The sequence below is a fragment of the Anolis carolinensis genome, chromosome 4 (genome assembly GCF_035594765.1).
Source record: "Anolis carolinensis isolate JA03-04 chromosome 4, rAnoCar3.1.pri, whole genome shotgun sequence".
In the NCBI taxonomy this organism is placed as follows: Eukaryota; Metazoa; Chordata; class Lepidosauria; order Squamata; family Dactyloidae; genus Anolis; species Anolis carolinensis.
This window is the reverse complement of record NC_085844.1, coordinates 134814378-134833925: the sequence shown is the minus strand read 5'-3', so window position 1 is coordinate 134833925 and position 19548 is coordinate 134814378. Positions and strand designations below refer to the sequence as shown.

Below are 19548 nucleotides of genomic sequence, written 5' to 3'. Positions count from 1 at the left end.
AGGGTGTTGCAACTCAGGGGCTTGGAGTGAGTAGGGCCCTCCTTCAGCAGGTATTAGGAGTCTCCAAGTCAATGGCTACACTTAGACATGGCAAGATCAGTTTACCTAATTTTGAGAAATGTATAACTGCTTTAAAATACTGCTGTAAGGGCAGTGGAAGAAACCAGTTGAATCAGCTAATATTAAGCTGGATATTTTCTAACAGAGGGGGAACATAACGACATTTGTTTTCAAACTAAAATAATTTACTTAAGTTGTAATTTCAGCACAAACCTAATTCCAGAATTAAATTATTAATTAGATTACAATGTGCTGTGGGCTACATTTCGGAGGATGGAACTGGCAAAACCACCTCTAAATACTTCTTGTCTGAGAAAACCCTATGAAATTCATGGGGTTGCCATAAATTGAAAGATGATTTGAAGGTACACACATTATAAGTAAGACAACTGGAAAGAGACTTTGGTCTTCTTTGTATCTAGGTAGTCCATCTTGGTTTTACACCAGACACCACACAGAGGCTCCTCATTTCTTCCATGAAACTGGGTTTTAAAGCTTTTGATCCTGGAATATTCACTGGGATCCATAGGGGAATAAGTAAACTAAAGAAAGAAGTAGGCTAAAGATCTGAAGCCCTTTCTACACAGCTGAATAAAATCCCACATTATCTGCTTTGAACTGGAGCATATAGCAGTGTGGGCTCAGATAACCCAGTTGAAAGCAGATATTGTGGGATTTTCTGCCTTGATATTCTGGGTTATATGGCTGGGCCCTGAGATCATGAAGGAAAAGGTAACAAGAGAAGGGAGTTTGTATGGTGGTTGAGTAACAGGATTTTCCACCAAAAAATCATGCAGTTGTTTCATTCCCTCCCAGATTCAAAGCAGGAGCAACCCTGGCATTGGGGAAGAATAAAATAATTGAAGGGATATTTCAGCTTCATTCTGGAGAGGTTTTTACTCTAGGCATTTAACTTAAATATAAATGGCAATTTCATTCAAACACAGTTAAATTACCCTCTTCTAATGTAAATTTAATTGAATTAGGCTTTCAAATGTATTAATTGTTAATAAGCACATTAACTTTTTATGCTAACATTCTAATCTCTATGTACACAAAAAAGCCAGGTACTTTATTTAGTATTCCACATATAAAGAGATGGGAGTGTTTTTGAATATTATAGGGACTGGAGTTGGGATGATTAGTGTTTTCTTCTTTTTGCAGTCTGGTCTAGCTTTCTCACCATCACCTACCTCCTCTCCAGTTCAGAAAGGTCACTCAAACTACATCTACATCTAAAAATATATTTTACATTAATTTTTATTCAAGAGAACAAAAGTACAAATATACAAAAAGAAACACCCCTCCCCAAACAAAACAAAAATAAATGTTTTTCTTGATATGTAAAACTAGACTATAACAACAGAACTAAAAGAATAATCCTAAACTACCATATATACTTGAATATAAGCCAGCCCGAATATAAGCCGAGGCACCTAATTTTACCACAAAAAACTGGGAAAACATTGACTCAAGTATAAACCGAGAGAGGTAAATTTCAGAAATAAAAATACTGTATATACTCTAGTATAAGCCTAGTTTTTCAGACCTCTTTTTAAGACCGGAAAGCCCCCCTCGGCTTATACTCAGGTAAGGGTCCTGGTTGGCTTATATTTGGGTCAGCTTATACTTGAGAATATATGGTACATTTATTATTTTTCTCTATTATTATTGGTATTATTACATTTATTATTTTTCTCTATTATTGTTGCTACTATTACATTTACTTTATTATTATTATTATTATTGCATTTATTATTATATTTATTATTACATGTATTATTTTCCTGTATTTATTATTATTATTATTATTATTATTACATGTATTATTTTACTCTATTATTATTATTATTATTATTATTATTAATTTTTATTAATTTTTATTTGAAAGGGGTAAGTGATATCCAAACAAACATACATACACACAATTTAAAAACAAAGGTAACAGCTGGGCTAACAGTGGGGGATAACTGGGGAAGGAAATGGGGGAAGCCGCCCTGAGTCCCCTCGGGTGAGAAGGGCGGGATATAAATAATTGAAATAAATAAATAAATAAATAAATAAATAAATAAAGTGGGGGAATTGGGGAAGGACAAAACACATAGGAATGATCAGGAAAGGGCTGGGGGTACATTGAAAATTTCTATTATTATTATTAAAAGGATACATAAGCACATTTACATTGAAGAAGATTAGAATAATGATTTGATCAGAGTTGGACAGTCTTATCTTAAATTTGAGCTTCATGTAAATATTCAAAAACATTTAACCTACAGATGCCTCATTTAATGTAATTTTATTGGTATCTATTTTTATTTCTGAAATTTACCACTCTCGGCTTATACTGGAGTCAAACTTTTCCCAGTTTTTTTGTGGTAAAATTAGGTGCCTCGGCTTATATTCGGGTCGGCTTATACTCGAGTATATACGGTAGATACTAATAAAATGACATTAATTGAGGCATCAGCAGGTTAAATATTTTTGAATATTTACATAAAACTGTAATTTAAGATAAAACTGTCCAACTCTGGTTAAATCATGAGTCTCATCTTCTTCAATGTAAATGTGCTTATGTATCCTTTTAATAATAATAGAGTAAAATAATAATGTAATATTACTAATGAATGCAGTAAAATAATAAATGTAAAAATTAATAGATTAAAATAATAAATGTAACAATAATTGTATTGGAGTAAAATAATAAATGTAATAATGATAATAAATAGAGTAAAATAATAAATGTAATAATAATTATAAATAGAGTAAAATGATAAATGTAATAATACCAATACCAATAGAGAAACATAATAAATGTACTATATATACTCGAGTATAAGCTGACTCGAATATAAGCCAACCAGGACCCTCACCCGAGTATAAGCCGAGGGGGGCTTTTTCAGTCCTAAAAAAAGGGCTGAAAAACTTGGCTTATACTTGAGTATATACGGTATACTAACCCACACTACTAAATACTTACTAAACACATAACAAGAACTGTTCTACAAGTCTCACACTCATTACATGTTGATTTTTCTTCTTACCTTCTGCCCCTTTAAAATATCATATATCCACCCTTCTACTTTTAATAACACTTTTCTGATCAGAAATCTAATGGCTGAAGCTTATCGCCATCGCTGCTCTAAGAAAATGATAAAGGAATAGTTTAAGTTTTGTTAAAATTAGTCAATTAGGCCCCTTCCACACTGCCCTATATCCCAGGATCCTATCCCAGATTATCTACATATCCCAGATTAGCTGGCAGTGCGGACTCATATAATCCAGTTTAAAGTAGAAAACCTGAGATCTGATCCTGAGATATAGGGCCTATCTGGAAGGGCCCGTAAACTCATATAATCCAGTTCAAAGTAGATAATCTGAGATCAGATCCTGGGATATAGGACAATGTAGAAGAAGCATAAGATCAATGTCATCAATTGGTCTATCTCAGCTAATTCACACATATTCACCAACCATTCTTCTTGCTTTGGCATAGCATCTAAAATCTAATATGAGCCATGTGTGTAGAAGAGGTGACATTATTTGCACAGTGGCAAGAGGTTATGTCCTCCCTACAGTCTGGTATTGAGTGAATTGGGCATTCCATTTAAGCTTTCTTGAAAAGAAAAAACTTCTTTCCTTACTTTTCAGCTTGGGGTGCTGGAATTTGGGGGGGCAACAAACGTAATGTAATGTAAGTACTGTTGGCTCTAAGCTTTGCTGCAGGGTTCTGCAGGAGGGCTTTCTCCTTGGCTTGCTTGGCTTTGCTTTTCTGTTATCAACTATTAACCAACAAACTACCAAACATGTTGCTATGTTCTGGAAAGGCTCTGGCCTCTTTCAAGCTTGGGGAGAGGCTTTTTCCGAAACTAGGAGTGACATCTGATTGTTTCTTGTTTTGGAAGCAGGGCCAAAACATTCTGCCCTAGGGGCTTTCTCACAAGAAATATATATATATATTTGGGAAGGACATGGAGTTAGGTGTGGCCAACTCAGATCCAACAAGGTACATGTGCAGTTCCCAGACCTGGGCAAATTTTCCACCTCTGGTTTAGAACATCCTCACCCCTGGGTAACCCTGAAATCCTATACAGGCAGTCCACAAGTTACTAACAATATAGATTCTATAGGTTTGTTCTTAAGTTGAATTTGTATGTAAGTCAGAACAGATACATTTTAAAGTGTAACTCCAGTCAATATGTGCGTGTGCATGCCTGTGTATATGAGCTTTGAATAGCATAGGGGAATGGTGTTTGTTTTGCTGTCTGTGGCTCTGCTCAGAAGATTTTGCCTCATTTTCTTTTCCTGTGATTATTGGATTTTGAAAATATTGTCTTGTTGTGGAAACACAAACTGGTGATAAAGCTTCTGTTGAGACACCTTTTGCCCATAACTCTTTTAGAAATGAATTTCCTTTCCTGGGGTAAATTTATCTCACTTCCTGTTGTCCCATCCCCATTCCTAACTACGAGTCATTTGTAAGTCGGACTGCCTATATATATAGCTGGGGGTAAGTCCTAGAGAACTCAGAGTGAATTAATTTTTGAGCAAAATACATATCGAATGGCAATACAGAGGACACTGAGTTCCCCAATAGAAAACACTACCTTTCTGGCTTTTTCCAGGTAAACTAAAGGAACTTTATATTCTCTGTCCTGGACATGGAGAGGGGAGATAGCTTCAAACTAATCTAAATTTTTCACTTAAGTGTGAGTAAAAGTGTGGGTACATTTTTAGAAAACAAATACTGCATCTTTAAGATTATCTTACAAGTATTTCAATGGAGAATATAGGCCTGCTTTTGGCTGATGAGATGGTCAATTTAATTAGGATTGTTCTTGTGTGGCTTTAAGTCGTTTCAGACTTAGAGTGACCCTAAGTCTAAAGTTTAGGGCAGGGGCCAGGCAAATGACCTTGGAGGGCCACATCAAAGTTGCAAGCCTTAGTTTGAAGACCCTGCTCTAATTTTAGATTTGTTATAATGCCCATAACCTTTATAGAGGTAGCCTGTTGACTTAGTTTATGTGGGATTCCTTTCCAAAGAGGACACTTGGCAGTCATGGGATAAATGCAGAACCTTTCTATAAACTGGTTATAGAATAGACAGCACCAAGTAGGACTGTGGTCCAATTTTACAATGGAGAGTTGTGAACATGAGCATACCTCAAGGATTTGAACTGGAAAGAACTTATAATGTGAAGTTAATGGTGAGGCAGTCAGGTTTGCTGCAAATCCAATTTAGCTAAAGTTGTTAAAATAAAAACAGATGAGAAGATCTAATATGGAGCAATGGAAAAGAGATTCAGTTTAATTTGGTGTAAAGTCATGCCAATTGGGGAAAGCAAATCCAACTTTCCATATACAGTAATGCGATCTGAACTGATAGTGGCTGATCACGTAAAGGAACTTAGTGTTGTGATGGATAGCTCAAGTACCATGTTGACAAAATGTGCAGCTGCTATTAAAATACAAATTCCATGTTGGGAAAAAACTAAACATTCAGATTGTACAGACTATATACAAATCTAAGGCTTGTGACCACACCTATCATATTTTGCAGTTTTAATCACTAGACTTAGAAAAGAATATTATGATAGTTGTTATATTTATTATATTGTAGAGCTAGACAGGGTGCAAAAGGGAAGCCAGGGATTTGAACAACTCCCTTGTGAGGAACAGCTCAAATATTGGGGGGGGGGGGGGGGGGGGGCAGAAAAAGGTAGGTAAGGGAAAGCTAATAAAATGTGTATCTTTATGCATAGTGTGGAGAAAATGGACAGAGATAAGTTTTTCTCCCTCTGATACTAAAATACAAAGTTATAAAATGGAGCTCAACACTTAGAAAGTGCCTTTGCAAAACACTTGAGGAACCAGTTTGGAAATCAGTTTTGAGCATTTTGAAAGGGAACTAGACAAATGTATGGAAGAGAGGCTACAGTGGCTGATATTATGCTTGTATACATACCATCTCTGTTACCAGAAGCAACATGTCACTCTGTGCCAACTGAAATGAAAGCTGACAGGCTTCCCACCTAGTTGGCCACTGTGTGAACAGATTGTAAAAGAGGACTCTTGTGTGTGCCAGTATTGCTCTTTTTGTTTCCTTATTGTTCTGCCTTACAATTATCTCTATGGACATTACATAGGGAAGATTGGATCCAGAAAGAGATGTCTTTGCCCACTTGCTTGCCAGACTCAATCACCAAAAGTGCCAAAAGTGAGAACAGAGATGTACAAGCAGTTGGTCCTCATATAAGAAGCCACCATCTTGTCTGCTCATATTCACCAGTGTAGTTTCCTATATCCAGTTCTCACCATTATTCTACTCAGAAAGAGGAGAGAGTAAGCCAAGGCTTCTTTTCAGTCAAATACTCCCAAAGAGAGAGTGTTAGCTATCAGATATTGCTGGAATGAAGGGACAAGTAAGCAAATAGAAACATCAGTGACTGTCTTTTCTACCAGTGATTAGCCTAATTCTTCCTGTTAGGTTAATAAAAAAAAGAGAGAGAGTAAATCATTTTGTGGGGATAAATGACTGCAAACAAAACCATAAAGTTGGCAGGGCTCAATCCCCACTACTCCAAGATCCACAGAAGGGCACAGACAAGCAAGAGGTGAATCCAATGCCTCCCTCAAGGAATTTGTGGACTCAGTCCCATCTACACTGTCATTATAATGCAGATTGAACTCGTATGGTCAGTGTAGATGGGGCCTCAGTGAGGGAAATGGCATGCCTGTCCCTGTTAGAAAACCATGTTTATTCTGTAAGTTCCCATTGTTGCTTCCTCATAGCTGGTCACACTGTATCTCTAGCCCATGTAGCAAATGATGGTGCAAGGAATGACAGCAGTGCTTCCATCTAATAGCATAGGCTTAGTGTTCCCTGATTTGTCCCAAAATAGATTACCGCTCATGTATCCCCTGTGGAGCTGCCCTTAAGACACCATTTGGAAAATACCATTACTACAGAAGTTGACACCCTCCGCAACTATTTGTTGGTAGATAACATTACAGTGATGGTACTTAGGACCCTTCCACACAGCTGAATAAAATCCCACATTATCTGCTTTGAACTGGAATATATGGCAGTATGGACTCAGATAACACAGTTCAAAGCAGATATTGTGGGATTTTCTGCCAAAATATTCTGGGTTATATGGCTGTGTGGAAGGGTCCTTAGTTTATTGCCTCTCACTTTGTTTTCCTGTTTAATTCATACTGCTGATCTCAACCTTTAAAGCAGTGGTTCTAACCTGTGGGCCCCCAGGTGTTTTGGCCTACAACTCCCAGAAATCCCAGCCAGTTTACTAGCTGTTAGGATTTCTGGGAGTTGAAGGCCAAAACATCTGGGGACCCACAGGTTGAGAACCACTACTTTCAAGCATTCATAGTTTAGGACCACGGGTACCTGAAGGACTGTATGTACCTACTGATACATTAAGATCGTCATTAGAGGGCCTTCTGCAAGAATCCCTGTCTACAGAGGGGACAGCTGCAGTTTCCTACTGAGAGGCTCTTCTTGGTGGTGGTTCCCCAATTGTGGGATCCTCTCCAGAGGGACTGAGAATGGCTCTGCCATTCGTCATGATAAAAAAAAAAAAAACATCTGAGTGCATTTTTGCTGCTATAGAAAGGGAGTGGTGCTTGTGCAATTTGGGACTCCAGGTACATAAATAACGGGGCTGATGTTACTCAGCATCTTGACTTTTAGGAGATGGGGAACTTCTCTGCTGTTCAGATTTAGGCAGTTCCTTTATGCAAATGTGTGGAGTCTGCCCTGCTAGGAGGGTCTTCCTCTCCTCTGCCTCAATGCTTTTGCTACGAGGCAAATGTTTGATTTTTTAATACACTAAAAGTACAGATTAAAGTTTATCCCTGCTCTTTTGATTATCTGGTTTTTAAGATCTTGATACCTCTTAGAACTTGAACACATATTTCATAAATGATGCTTTAAAAAGGTACTTTTAATTGGAAGGAAAGAAGTGGGCTGAGTAAGAAGAGATTGTATCTTGAGTAGATATTTCCCAGCAGAAGGGGCTATGAATAGGAGGAGGGGTAACTTCTGATCCTCCTTGTGCAACTATGTTCTTTTTCTTCAAAATAAAAACATATTAGCCGCCGCCACCACCCCTTTCCAAATGCTTATTTGACACCACATTTACTTAGGCACTTCTCTTTGTATTCGGTTGTTCTGATTTATATTGATCTCTGTTCTGTTTCTTGGATTTGCTTATTATGTAAGCTGCTCTGGGGACTTCTGTTGAGATGCAGTGTAGAGATTTCTACCAGAAATATGTAAGAAATCCTCCACTGTCTCCCTCTGGGAGTCTCTACCTGTTCTCTATCTCTCTCTCTCTCTCTATTTGAGGAGCAGCTGAGTGGAAAGAGCCACTGTGCCTTTATCCTTTTTTGACCCAAACCAAAAGAGATGTGACTGTTACACAACCCTCATTTTAAGAGAAAATGTTAGTAAGTGCCCAGTTTTTTCCAGTCAAAAAGGATTTGAATGGAAGTTTTTCCATGGTGTATACTCCTGAGTAGAAACTACTTTTTTTAAAGAACGATGATAGAGAGCTAGAAATGCATTTATACACACCAGTATTCTAGCCATTGTTATTATCCTGTTATGCTGCAGAAAATGGCTGAATTAACAAGAAGAAAAATCCCTATAGGTTTTCTCAAAACTTTGGGGAAAAAAGACCAACTGATCTGGAATTACAAAGAGCGCATGCTGTGGTTGCTATTGTTGCTTTGTACCTTCAAGCTGATTCTGGCCTATGGCCAGGGGTGAACTGACCCAAGTATTAACTGCCCCAATGGTGAATGGGCCCCTCTTAAACATTAGACAATATGTTAAAAATACCGGTATATTAACTACCTTTTAGTAGCTTGAAAATATCATAGAAGCTCCAATACTATTGCTGTATGCAAAATTTTACTTTGTACTACTATTTGAACAAGGAGCCCTGGTGGCGAAGTGTGCTAAAGCACTGAGCTGCTGAACTACCAGACCGAAAGGTCCCAGGTTCAAATCCCTGGAGCGGAGTGAGCGCCCGCTGTTAGTTCCAGCTTCTGCCAACCTAGCAGTTCGAAAACATGCCAATGTGAGTAGATCAATAGGTACCGCTCCGGCGGGAAGGTAATGGCATTCCATGCAGTCATGCCGGCCACATGACCTTGGAGATGTCTACGGACAACGCCAGCTCTTCGGCTTAGAAATGGAGATGAGCACCAACCCCCAGAGTCAGACATGACTGGACTTAACATCAGGGGAAACCTTTACCTTTACCTTTTACTATTTGAACAGTCATTTTAATTGTACTCTTTTTCCACATGTTGGATATTTTAAAAACATATATTTCTTATAAAAATTAAATTATAGCCTTATAGTTGTGGGTACCCTCCCCCTCTTTGTCTCCTGGTAACCAATATTTTTAGACCCGGTTTGTCACTGCCTGTGGCAACCCTAAAGTGAACCTATCACAGGGTTTTCTAACCTGGTAAACACCTGCAATCTATTGGGGAGGACCTTCTCTCTGTCCTATCACCTGTCCTGCTTAAATGTGTTTGGTGGGAACACGGGAGAGGGCCTTTTCGGTTGCTGCTCCCAAACTTGAAAGAGACCAGGATGGCTCATCCCTGCTGGCCTTCTGTAAGCAGGTACAGACTTTCTTCTGCCAGCAAGCATTTGGGGAAGGATGAGGGGCATGCTGCAGGGAAGGTGTGAGTGGGAATCTGAGGGGAGAAGGAAAGACATTGTGAGTTTTAAAGGCTATTTAAGTGTATTTGTTATATTTTAATTGTATTTTAACTTAATATCCATGCATTTTAATTGGGTTTTTAAATTTTTGTATTTGTTTTGTTTTAAAATATTATTTAGATTATGTAGTTGTTAGCCACCTTGACTTCCTATGCGGAGAAAGGTGGGATATAAAGATAATTATTTAACTTTGAGGATGCCTGCCATAGATGTGGGTGAAACATCTGGAGAGAATGTTTCTGGAACATGGCCGTACAGCCCAGAAAACTCACAGCAACCCAAAATTAATATACTACTACTACTACTACTACTAATAATAATAATAATAATAATAATACATTTTCCTGGCAAGATTTCTTCAATAGGTTTCCATGATGCAGCAGGAATTCACATCCTGATCTCTAGAGTCCTAGTCTCACACACAAACTATATTGGTGGATTATTTTTCTTTCTTGAGGTAACTTGCTTAAGACATTGAGAGCTGATTGGGATTTGTATGGTTTTCTAATTAAGTTATCAGTGAGCAGCCCCTTGTTTTCTCTGCCTGCTGCAATGCCCAGGTTGAGTGGACAGGCAGGCTGTGAGGCAGGTGTCCCATTGACCAGGCAGTGGCCACTACACCCTTCCCACTTGCTTCCCTCTGCCTGGCAGTGCCATAGCCAGTGGTGGACTGGCCAGGTGACAGCTTATTTTAAAACAGATGCAGTCTTCAGGTTACAAAAAAGATAGGTTCTGGGTTGCTGCAAATATTTTGGATGTATGGCCATGTTCCAGTAGCATTCTTTCCTGGCGTTTCGCCTGCATCTGTGGCCGGCATCTTCAGAGGTCTGTTCTGTTTGTTCTTAAGTTGAATTTGTTTGTAAGTTGGAACACATATATTTTTCAGTGTAACTCCAGCTAAATATACATATACATAATCTTTGGATTTCTTAGGGAAGTGGTGTTTGTTTTGATCTCTGTGGCCCTGTTCAGAAGATTTCACTTCACTTTCTGTCCCTGTTGAGAATTGGATTTTGAAAAAAAAAATGGCTTGGTGTGGAAACAAGGATTGGTGAGAAAGCTTTGGTTGAGACACCTTTTCCCCATGATAACTCTTTCAGGAGTGAATTTCCCTCCTGAGGGATAGATTTCCCTCCCTTTCTGTTGTCTCACCCCCCCCCCCCCCGTTGTTAACAATAGGTTGTTTGTAACTTGGGGACTGCCTGTAATGTGAATTGTACCTTTTTACCACTTTGCAAAAAACAACATGTTTTTTTCTTATACAGTATTTTTTAAAATGAAAGGATAGCCTCATAGTTGTGGGCGGGCCCTCTCTGTCTACTGGCAACTAATATTCTTTGACCCACTGCCTAAGCTGACCCTGAGGCGAATCTATCAAAAGGGCTTTCTTGGTTCAGAAAGAAGCTTCATCTGAGGGAGATGTTGACAAGCTGGAATGTGTCCAAAGAAGGGCAACTAAAATGATCAAGGGTCTGGAGAACAAGCCCTATGAGGAACGGCTTGATGAGCTGGGCATGTTTAGCCTACAGAAGAGAAGTCATAGAGAGGAGGAAGCAAGCTTGTTTTCTGCTGCCCTGGAGACTATGATGTGGAACAATGGCTTCAAAGTACAGGAAAGAAAGAAGATTCCACCTGAACATTAGGAAAAACTTCCTCACTGTGAGAGCTGTTCAGCAGTGGAACTCTCTGCCGCAGAGTGTGGTGGAGGCTCCTTTTTTGGAGGCTTTTAAACAGAGGCTGAATGGCCATCTGTCAGGGGTGCTTTGAATGCGATTTTCCTGCTTCTTGGCAGGAGGTTGGACTGGATGGCCCACCAGGTCTCCTCCAACTAGGATTCTATGAGGGCCTTTCCACACGGCCATATAACCCAGAATATGGCAGATAACCCACAACGTCTGCTCTGAACAGGCTGCCATATAATCCAGTTCAATGTGGACTGTATAATAACATAATATTATTATGTTACAATAATATTATGTGGAAGGGGCTTGAGGCTATGGGTTAGCACAGGAATTCACACCCTAACTTTCTATATTTGTGGATTATTTTTTGTTGCTTTCTTGAGGTAACTTCCAGAGGAAGGCGGGAGGGGAAGGGGACTCGCGCGTTCCGCCGAGGACGGAGTTGTGCGCGCGTGCTCCGCCTGCCCCCCCCCCCTCAAAAAAAAAGCCCAGTTTGAGAGGACAGGCAGCGATTCTCCCTGCAGGCAGGTGCCCTGTCCTGTCCCTCCTCGACCAATCAGCGGCAACCCCGCGCGTTGCCTGCCTGAGGCGCGTGGCGGGAGAGCGCCCGCTCTGAGGGATTTGGGGGGGGGGGGGACTTGGCGCGCGGCGGCCCCTTGTCCTGAGCGCGCGCGAGCGAGGGAGAGAGCGTCGCGCGGGCCGCTGGAGGGAGAGCGGCTAGCCTGCTTCCTCCTCCTCCTCCTCCTCGGGAGCCCTTCTTCTCCTGCAGTTATTGGCCGGGACTCTACGCGCCGCTGTTGACCCGGCGATGCGAGGCGGGGGCTGCGGGGGAGAGAGGAGAAGAAGTGGGACGCTGCCGCCGCCGCCGCCGAGTTGAGCCCATGAGAGCGCAGCCGGCGGAGCGGAGCCGCGCCGAGCCCGCCATGCCCCACGGCCCGACGCCCCGCCACCCGAGCCTGGGGCCCGCAGGAGGAGCGGCAGCAGGGCGGAGGAGGCGGAGGCGGAGGAGAAAGAGCAAGAGCGGCAGCAGCAGGAGCGGCAGCAGACATGGACGGGCCGGCTGAAAACTTTTAGCGGAGGAGCAGCAGAGGACGCAGCGGGGAAGTTCGGAAGCGCGGAGGAGCGATGAAGCGGCCCTGGCTGCGGCTGGTGCTGGGCCTTTGGCTGTGGCTAAGCTCGGCCTCCTCCTCGGCCTCCACCTCGCGGCGGTACGCCCTGCCCGAGGAGCTTCCCCGGGGCTCCCCGGTGGGCGACGGCGTGCTGCTGGATCTGGGCCTGGACTTGGCTCAGCTGCAGGCCCGGCACTTGCGCGTGGTCTCCGGCGGCGGCGGCGGGAAGTACTTCGAGGCCGACTTGAGCCGCGGGAAGCTGCTGGTGGGCGAGCGCATCGACCGCGAGGAGCTGTGCGGCCGGCTCTCGCCCTGCTTGCTGGGCCTGGAGCTGGTGCTGGAGAACCCGCTGGAGCTGGTGGGCGTCACGGTGGAGGTGCAGGACATCAACGACAACGACCCGGCCTTCCTGAGCAAGCAGATGCGGCTGGAGGTCAGCGAGTCGGTCAAGCCGGGGGCTCGCTTCCCGCTGGAGAGCGCCCAGGACCCGGACGTGGGGCCCAACGCGCTCCAGACCTACGCGCTGAGCGCCAACCCGCACTTCGCGCTGGACGTGCAGGCGCGCGGGGACGGCACCAAGTACGCCGAGCTGGTGCTGGAGCAGGCGCTGGACCGCGAGGCGACGTCGGAAGTGCGCCTGGCCCTGACAGCGCTGGATGGGGGCAGCCCCCCGCGCTCCGCCACCCTGGAGGTCCTGGTTGAGGTGCTAGACGCCAACGACAACGCGCCCGTCTTCAACCAGAGCCTCTACCGGGCCCGTTTGCGGGAGGACACCCCCTCTGGCGCCCCCGTGGTGCGCACGCAGGCCTTCGACCTCGATGAAGGCCCCAATGGAGACCTGGTCTACTCTTTCAGCAGCCACACCCCGGCCAGGGTCCGCCAGCTCTTCGCTTTGGATGCAACCACTGGGGAGCTGAGGCTGGAGGGCCCACTGGATTTCGAGGAAGCCCAGTCCTATGAGATCTCCATCCAGGCCAAGGACAAAGGCGCCAACCCAGCGGTGGCACACTGCAAAGTGCTGGTGGAGGTGGTGGACGTCAACGACAATGCCCCCGAGATCACGGTGACCTCGGTGTACAGCCCGGTCCCGGAAGACGCCGCTCCGGGAACCGTCATCGCCTTGCTCAGCGTCACAGACCAGGACTCTGGGGATAATGGCCTAGTCAACTGCTTTATCCCTTCGGGCATCCCTTTCGCCCTCAGCTCTTCCCTGAAAAACTACTACACCTTGCAGACTAAAGGGCCCTTGGACCGGGAGCTGGCCTCCGAGTACAACATCACTGTCACTGCTCAGGATGCGGGCTCGCCTTCCCTGAAGGTGGAGAAGCAGATCCTGGTGAAGGTCTCTGACATCAATGACAACCCTCCCAAATTCCCGCAACAATCCTATGATGTCTACGTGGAGGAGAACAACCGTCCCGGGACTGTGGTTTTCAACATCAGTGCTTCCGACCCGGATCTCAACCGGAATTCCCACCTTTCCTACTCCATTTTGGAGAGCCACAAGCCCGCAGGGGACTTGGTGGGCAGATATTTCTCCATCAACCGGGAGAACGGTACCATTTATGTCCTAGTGCCCTTGGACCATGAGGACACAATGGAATTCAGGTTAGTGGTGCAGGTCCGCGACAGCGGCATTCCACCCCTGGCCACAAACACCACACTCAATGTTTTTGTTACCGATCAGAACGACAATCCGCCCAGAGTCTTGTACCCAACCTCAAACAACAGTTCCTTCCTTTCGGAAGTCATCTCGCCCACTGTCAGCCCTGGCTACATGGTTACCAAAATTGTGGCCTGGGATGCCGACTCTGGTTATAATGCCTGGCTTTCCTATGAACTCCTTCAGGCCACTAATCCAGGACTTTTCACAGTTGGGCTGCACTCTGGGGAGATAATCACAGCTCGGGCTTTGCAGGAGGAAGATTCCCTCAAGCAAACTTTAATCATCTTGATAAAAGACAATGGGGAACCTGCCCTCTCCACCACTGTGACCCTCACTATAACTGTAGCAGAGCCATCTAAAGAGACCCTTACAGACAACACCGCTGTCTCCACTACACCCCAAAATAAGAAGCACCTGACTTTCTATTTAATCCTTGCTGTCATCTTGATCTCAGTGGCCTTCTTTGTCACAGTGGTTGGAGTGGGCATTTATAAGTTCTACAAGTGGAGGCAATCCAAGGATATATTCAAGGCCTCCAGGAGCTCACTTTACAGAACCCCGGGGCCTTTCAACCACATAGACACAGTGCGGGGTGGATTTACGCCTCCAAACTTCTACCAACAGGTCCTCACCACTGACTCACGCCAGAGTGACCTGCTGTACAAAATGCCCTTTACTCCCAGTCCTATGGGGAGCCGCCAGAGTACTATCACAAGATGTGATCCAGCACTATATAACCAGATCATAAGCACAAATAGCAGACTTCTAGTGCCCTCTGAGGTAATGTATGCTTGTTGTCCTTTCTCAGTAACATCTGGAAAGCTCAACTCTGAGCACCACTTAACCTAAACACAAACCACTACATATTTTTCACCTGGAAATGTAAGAGTTCCTATAACAGTGGCTCTCAACCTGTGGGTCCCCTGATCTTTTGGCCTTCAACTCCCAAAAATCCGAACAGCTGGTAAACTGGCTGGAATTTTTGGAAGTTGTAGACCAAAACACCTGGGGACCCACAAGTGGAAAACCAGTGCTGCAACACCTGTCCTTCTTTTCTCATGTCTCCCCCTGGCGGTGTGTAGCTTAACATAATTAACAGCAGCCTCCCCTCCCCCAACCATCTTGTGTGTTTTCTGTCCCTACATTACATGAACTTGGTAGTGCAAGCTGTTCTTTCTGTGCCAAGTCAAATCAATGTGAATGTGAGCTACCCACAGACCAATGAAATAGTAACACTGTGTGACACAGACAAGTGTGCGCATGCAAGATAATGGATTGCCAGGGTGCCAGTGTGGATTTTGCATTGTATTAGTAAGTAAGTCCATTCACAGAGCTGGTATAAAGTGTAACACAATCCTAGGCCATGTGGCCTCCTGCTTACCATATCCAGGTGGTCTGCCAAAGTAGTTCATGAGTTGGCCAGAATGTCAGTGGTCATGGGCAGCATGCAGCACCAGGAGGGATGGGGAAGAATGGGACAACAGAAAGGATTTTAAAACTCCAGTTTCATCTTCATTTCCTCGGGAAACCTTTCAAGGCTATTTCAAGACCAGAGCTTGGAAAAGTTACTTGTTGGGATTTGTCATGCCTATTATTAATTGTCTGTCATTAATGGTCATACTGAATGGGGGATTCTAGGAACTAAAAGGTGACTTTTCCAGCTCAGGCCCTGGCATACCAGTTTAGAGGGATACTCTGCTGGGCTAAGGCTCAAAGGCATTGAAAGATCAAAGATGATAGTGGCTGCAGCTGTCTGTGACATATATACATATAGATAAATGTAGAGATGCTAGTGTTGGTTGGGATCTCAAGTACCTTTACCCAGACATGCTATATGATGTTGCATGATTACCAAAGAGGCAGTAGATTTTTCAAGGATCAATTGCCCATGAACATAAGCACTTGTCTTCCTGTGTAAAGGGAAGCTGGATTCCAAACCCTGACCTCCATCCTGCCCCTGGCCACTGGCATAGCTTTCAGCTTCTGTGCATGAATTTGAATATTTTTAAAGACATTTCATATACTCTGCCCAAAGGATAGGAGGTCAGGATGAAGCCAGTCAGAAAACAGGGCCTTCTACTTTTTGACTGAACGTGTGATGAGAAAAATAACAAGGGAAAATTAGCTTGATTCCTAAATGTTATAGTTGAATAAATGAGAAATGGGACAATGAAGGTACTTCAAGAGTCAAGAGTCTTGCTTTACATTCTGAGAATTCTTGTGACTAGGCTATTCTTACATTATTTGCACTTATGCTTTTATGGCTCTGATTTCAAATAGGCACTTATCATATGTTTATGGTTCTGTAAAATGAAAAAATGCTGTATAGGTAGTCACCAATGCAATGAGTTCATGGTTTTGCTTTTCCATTATTATAATTATTATTTCAGGACTGCTCAACATGTGACTCACTGAAACACATGCTGTCCACCTGTCATGCATTTCAGCTTGCCAGCTTTTTGATAACTCCTTTGTCTTACAGCCACAGGCAGACAACCAAAACAGAAGGTAGATGGTAGGTTGTGTTCAGATTGGAGGTTCTCAGGTTGAATATATCTGGTTTGTTTCATTTGTTTGAATTCTTCTCTGTTATTGGGAAGCACAGTGTGAATAATGGTGCTTAAAAATAACGGAATGTGACATGCAGTACCATAAAATAGCCCTTAAAATAAACCCTTGCCTTCTTTGCAATATTACTCAGGCCTCAAGGGCTTGAAGACTCACTAGGTTTTGCTAGGAAGGGAACATAAAAGGCACAGCTGGGGAGCTGCCACCAAGAATGCTTCTTTGTGCCCTCAGAAGCATAAAATGACACTTAAGAGAACATCCCTGAGACTGGTTAGGAACAAAAATAACTTATTCTACCAGTCAAATGAGGTTCTGGACTGTACCATCTCAGAATGAACAGGAGCAATCCATCCCCAACTCACCCTCAGCAATCCTCTTTCTGTATGTGTTTGGTGTCTAGCCTTTTTTCACAATATCAGGAACTTCTTATAATAAATCATACTCAGATCTCCACTTGCAGTCCACCCATTGCTTCCTGTTAATGTATTCTTATCTGAAAGTAAACTTGTGGGCATGTGTGTGTCATGTTCCACTTAGCAAGTTCTAGTCCGAGTGCTTTTGACAGTCTTGACCGGAAGACATCTTCAATGGAGAATTAACTGTTGAATGGTGAATCAATATTTAGGTAGTCAGTACTTGCATATTGACTCATCATTCAATAGTCTGTTCTCCATTCAACAGTTAATTCAGCAAGTCTACTTTAGTTGGGATTACCAATAAATCCTAGTCTCTGTGTCTTTTCTATTGTCTACGTATTGTAGAGGAAGCTTGCAACATGTAATTACACCAAACATACCACACTGAAGGCACTGAAGGGGTCAGTTCCAGATAGGTACTTGAAATTCATGAAGTAAGTCAAAGAGGAGTCAAGGGCTGTTGCGGAATAAATTCAGAAGTAAGGAACAAGGCAGGAAACAAACGAAGTCTGTGAAAGAGACCAGGTTCTAGAAATGTTACATCTCATATGTCTCCATTACGAATGTAAACTCACTTTATACTTGTTTAACAACCATTGTTATATTCCAAAAAATCCTAAGAGTTTGCAAAAAGAAAAATCCAAACAAACAAAACTCCACAGAAACCTGTTTGCCACAGACATAGCAAACCTTGAGTCAGGGCTGAAGCATATCGATTGTAGTTGTGTCTCAGATAGTGGGATATCACTGCTTTGTCCTAATCCTCTCCCTTGATGCATGGAGAAATTTAAGAGGCAGGAAGTGGATTCTTGGAGTGGTGTATGGTTTAGTCTGATATGGAGGACTATCTAGCCCCCACCTACAATTTGAAGTAGTTCAGCCGGGATTTATTTTACAGTCTTAGTGAGAATTAGGCCATAAGTATAATTCCTAGAGATCCTTGGGGATGAGGGAATGACTGGATTAAGTCTACAGTATAGATACATGCATTTTGCCATACAGCAGGGGGTAGAAGCAGAAACTTGTTTAAGGGTGTGTTGGTAGCATCTCTCTCAGTGTGCAAAGCAAACCAGAAAAATGCCTAGGATGCCCAGAGGTTGCACAAGAGAGCACAGCTCTAGTTGAGTTTTTCAGAAAGGCCAGCCAGATGCAATCAAAGTAGACTGCAGCTGGAGCCACTGAGAAACTGAGTTGTGAATAGCTGCCAGAATCGCCATTTGGGTGAACTGAATGCAGTTCTGCAGCTGCTTACTCAAAGGGGAAAGGGTGACTAAATGCATGAATATCGTGCTTTTAGTGTATCTAAAGCTTTAGTGTATCTAAAAATGTTCCATAGGCAAGTTGTATTGATCATTCCCTATTGTATTGATGGCAAAAGAGTGTCTTAATAGATGTTATATTCGATCAGAATTTACTTTGAACAATTCTATGTGCAATTTAAATTTTCAAAAATATATGAATTCTCTTATAGTTGATATAATCTGTAGCTTTAAACTGTTGATATTTAAATTATTATTTGGAGGTGTCAGACTACTCAATATTAAAAGCTGCTTACCTTTCATCTTACCTTAATTAGAATTCCATATTGCCATGCAGATATCCTTGGAAAAAGCTATATTTATCACGTCACATTACTCAGTTAGGAGATAGCAATGGCCATAAACAAAAATGGGGAAGTTCAGGAAAATGGGGAAAATATTTGTTCTGTCACTGGACAATAGTGGCTAAGTAAATTCATATATTTTCACCTAAAGTAGTTACAGTCATCATTGAAATATACACATCCTGGAACTGTTCTGTAAGGCACATGTGCAGAATTTGACGTGTGTAGCAGTGTCACATGCCAAGGGTTTTCTACTAAAACGTGTAGTGAACATGGAGAGCTTTTAGTTAGTGTTGTATGAAATATTCGTCAGTGATCACAATTGAGAAGATGAAATTGAAAGGAAAAATAATTTTAACAGCTAAGATAGGGATATATGGAGCCAGTGCAACAGCGGAATCTGAAACCAAGCTTTATGATTAAATATCTCAAATACAGAGGAAATGAAGAAACCTAAAAATGTCAATTCCATTTGGATAAATTTCCCCATAGAACTATTGGGATTGGAGAAACTATCTATAGTTCCATTGTTGTCAACAGATTACCACCTATTACTATGATCATCCCTAGGAGGCTTATGGATCCAGATGGGTTCCTGATGGCTCTTGGGGAGTTTCCAGCTGCCTTGAGAGGTGATCTTGGTCCTGACCAACTTCAGAAATTGCAGAAATGGCCTAAGCTTCCCCT

General features: G+C 42.8%; 1 protein-coding gene across 35 annotated transcripts in view; it reads left to right on the top strand.

Moving 5' to 3' along the window:
- LOC100562425 (protocadherin gamma-B4) overlaps positions 1-19548 on the top strand; it is a 378208-nt gene that overhangs the window by 309732 nt on the left and 48928 nt on the right. Inside the window, exon 1 of one of the 35 annotated variants that reach the window (XM_016993499.2) lies at positions 12205-15054. The exons of the other annotated variants lie outside the window; for them this stretch is intronic. Coding sequence (XP_016848988.2) covers positions 12625-15054 — 2430 coding nt within the window. The 5' untranslated portion in view covers positions 12205-12624. Of the gene's footprint in view, positions 1-12204; positions 15055-19548 lie in introns of those variants that run through there. 35 annotated transcript variants of the gene reach the window in all.